The sequence below is a fragment of the Mastigoproctus giganteus genome, chromosome 12, assembly GCF_048544385.1.
Source record: "Mastigoproctus giganteus isolate SK-2022 chromosome 12, ASM4854438v1, whole genome shotgun sequence".
NCBI classification, from domain to species: domain Eukaryota; kingdom Metazoa; phylum Arthropoda; class Arachnida; order Uropygi; family Thelyphonidae; genus Mastigoproctus; species Mastigoproctus giganteus.
The window spans coordinates 119,878,765-119,892,030 of record NC_143586.1 but is presented as its reverse complement, the minus strand read 5'-3'; the positions used below and the strand labels follow the sequence as shown (position 1 = coordinate 119,892,030).

The window sequence follows — 13,266 nt, the reverse complement described above, 5'->3', positions numbered from 1 at the left end:
TGTGATTATAAGTTTATTAACAGTGCTTCAAAAAAATGGGTAGTTTTTCTACTGCAGACAAAATTAAGATTTTAAGCTGTAGATAATGGTGTACATTCTAAGACCAACATTGTTAAACAGTTAGACATTCCTAGGAGGTACAATATTCACTATTCTGAAAGGCTGAAAAAAGATTGGAAGCTTAGAGAAATCTAATACATGGGTAGGATCAGAGCATGAAAGGAAAAGTGTCTCAATCTTGAAAGGATACTCTTTGGAATTGACAATGATTTTGCATGCAAAAAAGTTTCTGTAGGCAAAAATTTAAAATATAAGGCTATCTAAGGTTTGGAGTCTGAAGATTAAGTTTTCCAATGGATGGTTCCAGAAATTTAAGACTTGTCTTTCAATAAAAAGTGTGTAGTAAAAATACAGCTACCAAGGAATGGAAAGAGAATTGTTTAAAAAGTGTTTAGTTGACCTATGGCCAGAACATCTTAAATGCTGATGAAACTGGACTTTTTTTTTTTTTTTTTTAGTTGTTACCAGTTTACAGAAAAATGGCAAAACAATCTAAAAGCACAGAGAACTTTTTTCTCTAAATTACTGGGAAAGCGATGCTCTAAAGGTATGAAACACTGCCAATTATATATCAAGCAAACCAAAAGTCTTAAATGTCATCAAAAATATGTAAAGAATGGATTAGAGAAAATTTTTCTGTTGTGAATAACTACATTGCCAATGAGTACTTGCCACTTAATACGGGCGTCTCCATAGCCAGGTCGGAAGGAGCAGCAGTGCGTAGCACACGCTTCTTGATTAGACCGGGGTTCGAGCTCGTCACCACCAAATACGGAGGATGCGGAAAGGTCAGGGAATGACCACCGCATATTCCCGGAGCAATATGGCCTTAGTTGCTAATGCTCCTAAAAACCAAATAACAAACAAACAGCCACTTACTGCCATTTGATCAAGGTGCTTGTTCCAGTGCTTTAAGAAAAACTATTGAAGAATGATATTAAACAACATTGTGCTGTAGCTTGAAAGTAAAACATAATGTAAAATTGACATGCTACAGGCAAAGTTTTCAAGGTATTTATGTGTTTCAGAATGGGATAAAGTTGATAAAAAAAAAGCGATCATTAACTGCTTCAAACATGCTGGATTTGTTGCCTTGAATGGTGCTTCTTTCTCCATTAATTGCATAGAACATCATGATAATAGCAAAAACATTTTATGAAGCTGTGCAACATCATCATTTAAATTTAGATCACAAGAGGAGTGGAAATGTGCTTTGCTGAAGTGGATGTGGACATTACATGTTTCTGGATATTCACTAATGAAGAGGAACTCACTGCAGACATAATGGAAGCTGAAATTTAGAGTGATGAAGAATTGTAATCTACTGTGGTCGAACAAGAAGTTTTGCCAAAGGACACTCACCAAGTAGAACTTGTAATTTTTTTTTCCGAGCTCAGACTAATTGCAAAGAGAATTATCTGCAATTCATATGCCTTCAAAATTCTCTTTTATAGAATGCTCTGCCACTGAAACAACACATTTCGACAGATTATTTTAATGTCTGAAAACAATTCCTATCTTAATATTATCAGGTCTTAATCACAGATGGGAACAAGCCTAAACTTTAGTTGAAAATTGATCCAGCGTAATTTTTCTTGTTTTGATTTATGCATGGTGAGCAGAGGATTATGTTCAATTTCATTCTAACAGAACTTTCCAGACAATTATCACTTATAGCCATATGTTTTACATAACTAGTGCATAACTTGATTTAAAGGAATAAAAACGATTTTTAAATATGTTATACTTACCTAGTGGGACTGAAGTCACTTAGAAGGTAGTATGAACACAAAGTAGAGAGAACAATTGAAAGAGATGTAGCAAAGCCCTTTAAAATATTATCTGCATACTTAATGACAGCAGCAACCACTAGACCACCAAATGCCTATCAAGGAATGATGCATTTTTTTATCAGTGCAATTTATGTATTGTAAATAATCTTGAATATAAGCAAGCAAACCAAAATTCAATTATGTTTCAAAACTGGTTTTGATCATATTGACCAAAATATCACAGTGATATAACTTCATTATATCATCATTACTAACCTACACTACTTGTACAATGCGCTACCTGAGCAACAGCTCATCTATTTTCTAATTTTATATATTTTTTTTCTTTTCTCCTTCGTTCTTTTTTTTTTTTTCTTTATATATACCGATCTTTAAAATCAGTAATAAATAAATAAATAAATTGACAAAATACATCTACTACAAAAGTAAAAAATATAAATAATAAATTATATAATTAAAATAAAAATAATTCTTCTTTCGATGCCATCTCCTATTGGAAGTTGGTGATCACCATGCTGTACTTCTCTCTGTCTTGGGCAAGATGAAAAAGATCCTCAGTTGCAGTTGTAGATGTTTTTCAGCCAAGAAAGTTTCCTTCTCCTCACTCCTCTCTTTCCCTCGATTATTTCTTGAAGCAATTTATATTTCACATTTCTAAGGATGTGTCCCAGAGAGGCAGTTTTCCCTTCTCTTCACTAAGCTCAACAATTCATGTTATCTTCTTGCTCTTTTCAAGACTTCAATGTTGGTGATTCTGTCTAATTAAGATATTTTTAGCAAGAGTCTGTAGAACCATATTTCGAAAGCATCTATTTTGTTCATGCTTGATGTTTTCAGTGTCCAAGTTTAAACTCCATATAATAGTATGGACTACACATAGAACCTAATAAATTTCAGTCTGATTGACAGATCTAGAGCTTGTGACACAGCATTGTTCTGTATTTTGTAAAGGCATTTCTCAAAACCTCTATTCTTACTTTTATTTCTGCTTCCGGATCTAGATCAGCATTTAGCCAACTACTAAGGTATTTAAAATGAGCCACTCTATCTATTGGAGCTCCATTCAATAACAGCTGGACTTGGCTTACTGGGATTTACTCACAGTAATGTATTTGGTCTTGTTAACACTGATTCTTAAACCCATGTCATTACATTTGCTGTTAATATAGTCCAAAAGCAATTGAAGAATTTTTATATTTTCTGCGAATATAGCAGTATCATCAGTGTATCGTATGTTATTTATTAGCTGACCATTTATTTTAATTCCTTCTTTCCTTTCCCACAATGCATTTTGGAAAATAACTTCAGAATAAATATTAAATAGCATGGGCAAGAAAATACAACCCTGCCCTTACTCATCCATCAAGATTTAGCTTTTTAAGTGCTTGTATAAGCTTTATATGTTGTACCCGATAAAAAGATTCTTATAGCCTAAAGATGTTAATGCCAAATCGAGCTTATGGTATAATTCGAAAATTGTAGATCTCTTAAAGCTTATGGTATAATAATAACACAGATTTTCGAGGTCATCTTCTGGAAGACTTTTTAATCCGTCACAATTTAACTGTGGTTAATAGACCAAGCCAGTATACAACTTATACTAGCTCGACAGGTGAGTCAAATATAGATGTCACTTTGGTTTCCTCTTCTTTTGTAAATCTTATATCGGAATGGTCAGTCATTACACATTGGACTATTAGCGATCAATAGACTGCTTCTACAGTAATGGGGTGGGGTACACTTAAATAGAAAGGGTGCAAGAATATTTGCTGATGCTATCGAGAAAACTACTAGCCTGGGAGGGATACACAGACTAAAAGGTTAACAGTGGCCGCAGGCAGAGGTAAAAGTGATTCTTGCACTCTTTCTATTAGAATGAGCAGCAGCCTGGAAAACAAGGCAATGGATATTTCCAGGACTGCTGGGAGTCATAGTGAAACAAATAAATACATGGGCTGTGTTTGGGTAACTAAGAGTAGAAACAGGTGCATGTATACTTGCATGTACACCAATGCTAGGAGTATAGTTAACAAATTTGATGAGCTTGAAGTGCTAGTCAAGACATCAAAGGCAGATATTGTTGGGATATCAGAGACGTGGTGTCACACAGACATAAGCAGTGCAGAATTGGAATTTGGGGAGTACAATGTGTACAGAAAATGTAGACAAGACAGGAAGGGAGGATCAAAAGCCTTTTCAAAATCCCAATCAAAAGCCTTTTAAAAGTCTATGAAGCAGATGAATACTGTCTTCTGGTGTTCTTTACATCTTTGTAACAACATGCTTATACCAGGAGAGCTTCTCTTGTGCCTAGTCTGCTTTGGAACCCAAATTGTGTGTCAGAGATTACTAATTCACATATTTTGTAAATCCTGTTTTAGATTATCTATAGCAGCAGTTTCAATATGTGGGTCATCAGACTAATAAGATGAAAATCATTGCACGAGGTGATGTTATTCTTTGGAAGAGGGATGAATGAGAACCTCAATCAATCATTAGGTAGTGTTCCATTTAGATATATTTTACTAAACATTTTGGTTAGAATTTTCAGATTTTCTTCACCTGGAAGTTTCACTGTTTCAACTGCGATTTGATCAGAGTCAACTGCCTTGCCAGTCTTTGCCACTCCAAGGGCATATTTTACTTCAGACTGTAGAATTTTAAGGCCTTCCTCCATAGGTATTTCAACAATTACATCCTGTCTGGCATTACCAAAAAAGCATCTTGATGTAAGTTTCCCACATCTTCTTTCTGTCATCACCTCTTTAGCATTAGTTGAGGCATATGATGATGCAAGAAAGCAAGCTTATACAGAATCAGCCAAAAAAAACCCAAAAAAACCCTTCACATTTCACCTATCCAGTTTATCAACTTCAGCCTTAAATTTATTAAAGCTATCAAATTCCACAACTACAGACGGAAGTCTGTTCCAGCAATCAACAACCAGCTGGCTAAAGGCAAACTTCTGCACATCTATTCTACAACTGTCTTTCCTCAATTTGAATCTATGTCCCCTCAGGTTCTTAGTCTGAGCAGGCAGAAGTATCCCATCAGCACTGAGCCTGCTCAAACCATTTACAGCTCAATCAGATCACCTCACAAGTGCCTAGTCTCCAGATGCTGCAACTTGCAGAACTTAAGCCTTTCTTCATAAGTGCACCCCTTTGTTCCTTTCACCAATCTTGTTGCCCTTCTCTGTACTTGTTCTAGCAATTCTACATCCTTCCTAAAATAAGACCTCTAAAACTGTATACAGTACTCAAGGTGTTACCTGACAAATATACAAATTTTCAGGCCAGTGCCTTACACAAAGGGATAATCACCTTCTTGTCTCTGCTAGGAAAATTCCAAACCAATATATCATTGACAAAACTCCATGACCTGCCCTGGCAGCCTGTCTGCACTGCTCAGAGAACTTCATATCTGACTGCACAATTACCCTCAAGTCTTTTTCATTTTTCACCTCTCTGAGTGGAGTACCACACAGTTGGTATGTTTTTCTTGGGTTACTGCTACCCATATGCAGTACTTTCCATTTGTCAATATTAAACTTCAGTTGCCACTTCTCAGCCCATCTACCTAACTTTCCTAGATCCTGTTTCAGTAGCATACTGTCTTAACTATCATTAACAACCCTGCCAACATTTGTATCATCTGCAAACTTGGACATTAAGCCTGATATACCTTCATTGATATCATTAATAAATACACGAAACAACAATGGGCCCAGTACCGAATCCTGGGGGACTGCACTAATAACATTAGTCCACGTAGAGCAGTGTCCATTTATTACCACTCTCAGCCATCTCCTACTCAACCATTCCTTTATCCATTGCAGCAATTTACCCTTAACACCATATCACTCCAATTTGTATATCAGTATCAAATGTAACAAAATGTGCACCAGTATCAAAAGCTTTCCTGAAAACCAAGTATATCATACCAAAATTATTTTTTGCATCCGGTTCCTTTGTGACCACATTGTAGTATCCAATCAAATTGGTCAGACAAGACTTCCCCTTAACTGACGCTCTGTTAAAAGAAAGTTTACTCATGCTGTCTGAACTATTACTGCAGTCTAGTCTAGGTGATCCTGCATTACTTCTTTAACCAGTTACTCCATTATTTTCTCCAGAACAGAAGTTAAACTAACAGGTCTATAATTATTTGCATCACCCTTTGAACCCCCTTTTTGAATTGGGGATACATTTGCACATCTGTCCATGAGGAGTCCCCTGAATCTAAGGATGCTCTCATAATTATGGCTAAGGTTTACTTACTTCCCTCGCTGCCTCCTTCAATATAACTAGATAGATTTCATCTGCCCCCAGGTGCCTTTTTTATGTTTAACTTCAACAATTTCTCCTCAACTTTGCTCTCTGTTATTACAAAATCATTTAGCTCCCTGTTAGAGTTTAGTAAACTTCTGGCATTCCCCTCTTTGAATAACTCCTCATGTGTGAAAGTAGATACAAGATACTCATTCAGTTTATCAGCTACTTGAGCAGGATCATCAACAGTCGAACCACCACCATCAAGTTGACCAATCTGATTCATCCCCTTCCTTCTAGAGTTTACATAAGTAAAGAAGTCTTTGTTGTCTTTTTTACATCCCTTGCCATGGATTTCTCATAATCAGCCTTTGCTTGCCTAACCTCCTTTGTGACTTGATTACAGACTAGCTTATATCTGCCATAGGCTTCTGTGTCACCTGCTAATTTATATGCATCCCACGCATTTCTCTTCTCTGTCACAAGCCTCATTAGTTCATCTGACATCCACTTAGGCCTAAATCTTGAATAATATTTCTTAGTTGGTATGAAGGTAGCTTTCAAGATTAATTCCCTGAAGGCCTCCCACTTAGAAGTCACTGTTTTTAACATCATCAGTTGATCCCACTGTATAGAATTCAAACACTGCCTGAGATCGCTGCAGTCATCTTTATGAAAACAAAAACTCTTCCCTTTACCCTTGATGGAAGTTACATCCTTAAGTAAATCCCAAATCAATAGACTGTGATCACTGTCATTTAGTGGTTCCTTTATCTATAAATTCCTAATGCATGTGTCACTGTTGATAACCAGATCAAGAGTATTACCACTTCTGGTTGCCCCTTGAACATGTTGCTGTAGAAAACAATCCTCCAATAAATCCACAAAAGTCTTGCTAGCATGCAAGTGACCAACCCACAAGTTCTAGTCAATATCTGGAAAGTTAAAATCCCCCATTACAAGATATTCTGATTTACTGGCCCACTCTATTTCTCTGTGCAATTGTTCATTATACTCATCAGAGTCATTAGGCCTCTAACACACTCCTAAGCTCATTCTCTCTTTTTCACTGTTTATGTCACACCAAACTGACTCAACATTGCACCGTCCGTCCATGTCAACTGGATGCACTTCGTTAGATTTTGCGTGTTTTTGAACTAGCAGCATAACCCCTCCTGCCTTCCTACCCTGTCTATCCTTTCTGTACACACTGTACTCCCAAATTCCAATTCTGCACTGCTTACATCTGTGTGACCCCATGTTTCTGATATCCCAACATATCTGCCTTTCATGCCTTGATCAGCACTTCAAATTCATCAAATTTATTTATTTACTTCTAGCATTGGTGTACATGCAAATATACATGCACCTGTTCTTACTCTCAGTTATCCTAACACAGCCCATGTAGTTATTTGTTCCATGATGACTCCCAGCAGCTCTTGAAGCCCCCAACAACTTGTCCTCTAGGCTACTGCTCTTTACAATAGAAGCAGTGTAAGAATTGCTTTTGCCTTTGCCTGTGGCTACTGTTAATCTTTTAGTCTGTGAATCTCCCCAAGCTAGCAGTTTTCTGACCCACATAATTGATACTGGAAGAACAGACAAGACAGGAGAGGTGGAGGGGGTTATGCTCTTATTTAAGAAGAATATTAAATCAAAGGCAGTGCATCCAGTTGAGTGAGGTGGCAAATACATATAAGAACTAGGAAGACAAAATTGAGAGTTGGTGTATATGTTATAGGCCTAATGGTTGTGATGAGTATAGGAAAGACCTATACGGAGAAATAGAGTGAGCCAGCAAATCAGAATGTTTCATAATTGGGGATTTTAACTTTCCAGATGTTTACAGGAATTTGTGGGTTGGTCATTCACACACTAGCAAGACTTTTTATTATTAATATTATTATTATTATTAGCCATATGGTGCAAGGAAGCCTGAGGCTTATGCTGCACGAGCGAAAAAAAAATATTCCCGAGTTACCCTGAGAGAGAGAGAGAGAGAGAGAGAAAGGAATCACCAAGAAAGAGAAGAATGATGATATCCAGCTCAGGACCCTGGGTGTGCCAAGCCCATACTCACCAGATATGAGCCCCTGGGGTTTTGTGGATTTCTTGGATGACTGGTTTCTATAGCATGTCAGAGAGACAACAAGAGGAAACAATACTCCTGATTTGGTTATCAGCAGTAATTCTTCATGCATTAAGAATCCAAAGATAAAAGACCCATTCACTGGATGGCAGCGATCACAGTGTACTAATGTGGAATTTAATTAAAGACAACTATTGTCAAGGGTAAAGGGAAAGGCTTTTGCTTTCATAAGAGTGACTGAAGAGGAAGTAATTAAATTGTGTGCCTGGGACCAAGTGATGTCACCAACAACAAATTATAAACGGGAAGTAATTAAAGAATCTACTAGGCTTTTTATACCAACAAAGAACTACTGTTCAAAGTCATTTAGTCGAAAGCTTAGGCTAAATGGAGGATGTCAGATGAACTATCGAGACATGTGGCAGAGAAGAAAAGTGCATGGGATGCATATAAACTATCAGGTGATAATGAAAGCTATGCTAGATAAAAATTAGTCTGTAATCAAATCACAAAGGAGGTTAGTCAAGCCTTAGCTTGACTAACCTCTCATAAGATGAGAAGTCTCTAGCAAAGGATGCAAAGAAAAACATCAAATACTTCTATGCTTTTATTAACAGAAGTAAGGAGTTGAATCACATTGGGCCACTTAATGTGTATGGATTAACTGTTAAGAATCCTACATAGGTTGCAGACAAACTGAATAGGTTTTTTGCGTCAACGTTCACACATGAGGAATTCTTTAGAGAAGGTGATGCCAGAAGTTTATCAAACTTTAACGAGGAGCTAAATGACTTTGTGATAACTGAAAGGAAAGTGGAGGAGAAATTGTTCAGGATGCGCATAAAATAGGCACCAGTTGCAGATGGATTCAATCCATTTATATTATGGGAGGAAGCAAACGAGGTAAGCAAACTCTTAGCCATCTTCTTGCCACTGAACAAACCTTGCCTGAACCCACTCTAGTTCTGTAGATGAAAGGCACACCGAAATTGCCGCCTCCGTAGCCAGGTGGGAAGGAGCAGCAGTGCATAGCACACGCTTCTTGATTAGACCGGGGTTCAAGCCCATCACCACCAAATACGGAGGATGCGGAAAGGTCAGGGAATGACAACCGCATATCCCGGAGCAATATGGCCTTAGTTGCTAATGCTCCTAAAAACCAAATAACAAATAACAAAACACCGAAATTGCTAAAGTCAAGGCGGATCTTACTACGTGTGGCTATCCCATCAATACTCTTGACAGGTGTGACCTACAGACACATGGCCACATAACGACCAACAGAAACATCCAAGGTAATGGCTCAACTGCGAGCGCATTTATCCCATACTACCCAAACATATCACAACAGGTTTCTAGGGTCTTAAAATCACATGGGATAAAATGCGTACAATTCCCAGGCAGAAAGTTATGAACCCTCATCTCTAAGTGAAAAGACCAGTCCCCACCTTACTACAAAGTGGATTGGTCTACTGCATCTCTTGCCGTGACTGCACTAGCTGCCACATTGGGAAAACTGGGAGACGGCTCGAAAAACGTTTTTCCCGAATACAAAAGAGCAATCCACTTAGCAAATGTGGAGCACTCAGCTATTGCCGAACATGTTTGGGCAACCCACCATGACATTGACCCACACCGCGATGTTTTGACTGTGGACAGGTCCTGCCACTATCGACAATGCGCCTGGTTGGAGTCGCCGAACATCACATGCTCCAATACCTCAGTCAACAGGAGCAGTGGATGTCGGGTCCACCCTATCATCGAAACAACAATTCTGACTAATGAAAAACGCTGGCAATGTCCGGATGCATCACAGCCACAGGCCTCAACATCCAACAATTAATCACGTACTTCATATACATGATTGGCAGTACACGCTCTCATGTTCGACTCTTAACTGTCAATTTAACTGAGGAAGGTTGACAAAACAGCCGAGAGCTATTGTATGTATCTAATCGAATATATCTATGTATTTCCTTTATTAAACTTCCCATAATTTGTTCTGTCTCTATTTTGCTCTGTGCCACAGTAATTTGATATTAATAAAGAATTCAGAATGCACAGGCCTCTTTAATCACATTTTACTTTTGCCTCTCATAGCCTTAAATATCTCAATCGAGTCTCCTCTAAGATGCCTAGTTTCCAAGCTGTGCAACCCACATATTAGCATTAGCAGAGGCATATGATGCAAGAAAGCAAGCTTATGCAACATCAGCCAAAAAAAAAAAAAAAAAAAACCCACCCATTTCACTCCTCCATTCGTTCCAAATGCCTGTCCAGCTCAGCTTTGAATTTATTTAGGCTATTAACTTCCACAAAAAAAATATGGAAGCCTGTTCCACTAATCAACTACCTGCTGGCTAAGGGCAAACTTCCGCACATCTATTCTACAACTGTCTTTCCTTAATATAAATCTGTGCCCCCTCAAGTTCTTAATCTGAGCAAGAGGAAGAATCCCATCAGCATTCAGCTTTCTCAACCCATTCAAGGCCTTATACACCTCAATCAGATCACCTTGCAGATGCGTACCCTCCGGGTGCTGCATTTTGCAGAACTCGAGCCTTTCTTGGTAAAAGCACCCTTTGTTCCCCTCACCAATCTTGTTGCCCTTCTTTGTACTCGTTCTAGCAACTCTACATCCTTCCTAATATGAGGCCTCGAGACCTGTAGACAGTACTCTAGGTGTGGCCTGACCATTGCCATGTACAACAGGATAATCACCTCCCTGTCCCTTCTAGCTAAATTCTTAAATATCATTGACAAAACTCCATGACCTACTCTGGAAACCTGTCTGCACTGCTCAGAAAACTTCATATTTGACTGCACAATTACCTCCAGGTCTTTTTCACTTTTGGGCAGCAGCCTGGAATGCAAGGCAATGGGAATTTCCAGGACTTCTGGGAGTCATAGTGGAACAAGTAAATACATGGGCTGTGTTAGGGTAACTAAGAGTAGAAACAGGTGCATGTATACTTCTATGTACACCAATGCTAGGAGTATAGTTAATAGATTCGATGAGCTTGAAGTGATAGTCAAGACATCAAAGGCAGATATTGAAGGATATCACTTATGTCTGTCACACAGACATAAGTGCAAAACTGGAATTTCTGCTGTACAATGTGTACAGAAAGGATAGACAGGGGAGGAGGGGTTATGCTATTAGTTAAGAAACACATAAAATCTAAAGAGGTGCATCCAATTGATACTGGTGGACAATGCAATGTTGAGTCTGTTTGGTGTGACATAAGCACTGGGAAAGGAAAAATGAGAGTAGGCATGTGTTATAAGCCTAATGAATCTGATGAGTATAATGAGCAATTGTGCAGAGAAATAGAGTGGGCCAGTAAATTAGAGTGTCTTATAATGACGGATTTTAACTTCCCAGATATTGACTGGAATTTGTGGATAGGTCACTCACACACTAGAAAGGCTTTTGTGGATTATTGGATGATTGCTTTCTACAGCAGCATGTTCAGGAGGCAAATAGAGGGAGTAATACTCTTGATTTGATTATCAGTAGTGATTCTTCATGCATCAAGAATCTGCAGATAAAGGAACCACTAGGTGGCAGTGATCACAGTGTGCTGAAGTGGGATTTACTCAAAGAGGTAACTGCCATCAAGGGTAAAGGGAAGGGTTTTTGCTTTCATAAAGGTGACTATGGTGATCAGTATTTAAATTCTATATGGTGGAACAAACTGATAATGTTACGAACAGCAAATTCAAAATGGGAAACATTCAAAGAATTAATCTTGTAAGCCACTAGGCTTTTCATACCAACAAAGAAATATTGTTCAAGATTTAGGCCTCAATGGGTGTCAGATGAACTAATTAGATGTGTGCAAGAGAAGAAAAATCCATGGGATACATATAAATTAACATGTAATACACAAGCTTATATAAATTAACATGTGACACCAAGTTATAAAGGAGGTTAGACAGGTGACGGCAGATTACGGGAAATCTTTGGCAAAGGATGCAAAGAAAAACAGCAAAGAGTTCCTTACTTATGTGAACTCTAGAAGAAAGAGGATGAACCAGATTGGTCCACTTGATATTGATGGTTCAACTGCTGATGACCCTGCTCAGGTAGCTAACAAACTGAATGAATATTTTGCATCAACATTCACACATGAGGAGTTATTCAGAGAGGGGAATGCCAGAGGTGTATTCAACTCTGGCAGTAAGCTAGATAATCTTGAAATAACTGAGAGTAAAGTGGAGGAGAAATTCTTGAAGATAAGCACAAGAAAGGCACCTGGGGTGGATGGAATCTATTCAGTTATATTAAAGGACGCGGCAAAGGAAGTAAGCACACATTTAGCCATAATTATGAGAGCTTCCCTGGATTCAGGGGAGTTACCCATCGACTGGAGATGTGCAAATGTGATCAAATGGAGACATAGGTAATTACAGACCTGTTAGTTTAAATTCTGTTCCAGGGGGAAATTAATGGAGGCACTGGTTAAAGAAACATTACAGGCTCATCTAGAGAAAACTTCAGTTATAGTTCGGACACAGCATGGGTTTGTTAAGAGGAAGTCTTGTGTAACTAATTTGATTGGATACTATGATGTAGTCACAAAGGAACTGGATGCAAAGAATAACTTTGATATCATATATATGGATCTTAGAAAAGTCTTGGATGCTGTTGCACATGGAAGACTGCTGCACAAATTGGAGCAGTGTGGCATTGGAGGCAAATTGCTGCTATGGATAAAGGGATGGTTGAGTGGGAGAAGACAGAGAGTGGTAATCAATGGACACTGCTCTTCATGCACTAATGTTATTAGTGGAGTCCCTCAGGGTTCGGTGTTGGATCCATTGTTGTTTTCTGTATTTATAAATGATATTGATGATGGTATATTAGGCTTAATGTCCAAGTTTGCAGACGATACGAAGATTGGCAGGGTTGTTAATGACACTAATGACAATACACTACTGCAACAGGATCTAGAAAAGTTGAGCAGATGGGCTGAGAGGTGGCAAATGAAGTTTAACATTGACAAATGTAAAGTACTACATAATGGAAGCAGTAATCCCAGAGTAACGT

General features: G+C 38.3%; 1 protein-coding gene across 5 annotated transcripts in view; it reads right to left on the bottom strand.

The window, feature by feature from the left end:
• LOC150077364 (UDP-N-acetylglucosamine transporter-like) overlaps nucleotides 1–13,266 on the bottom strand; it is a 392,219-nt gene that overhangs the window by 44,516 nt on the left and 334,437 nt on the right. For 4 of the 5 annotated variants that reach the window (XM_090386783.1, XM_090386784.1, XM_090386781.1 and 1 more), the window contains one exon: nucleotides 1,812–1,945. The exons of the other annotated variant lie outside the window; for it this stretch is intronic. In XM_090386783.1, the coding sequence (XP_090242909.1) occupies nucleotides 1,812–1,945 (134 nt within the window). The remainder of the gene's footprint in view (nucleotides 1–1,811; nucleotides 1,946–13,266) is intronic. 5 annotated transcript variants of the gene reach the window in all.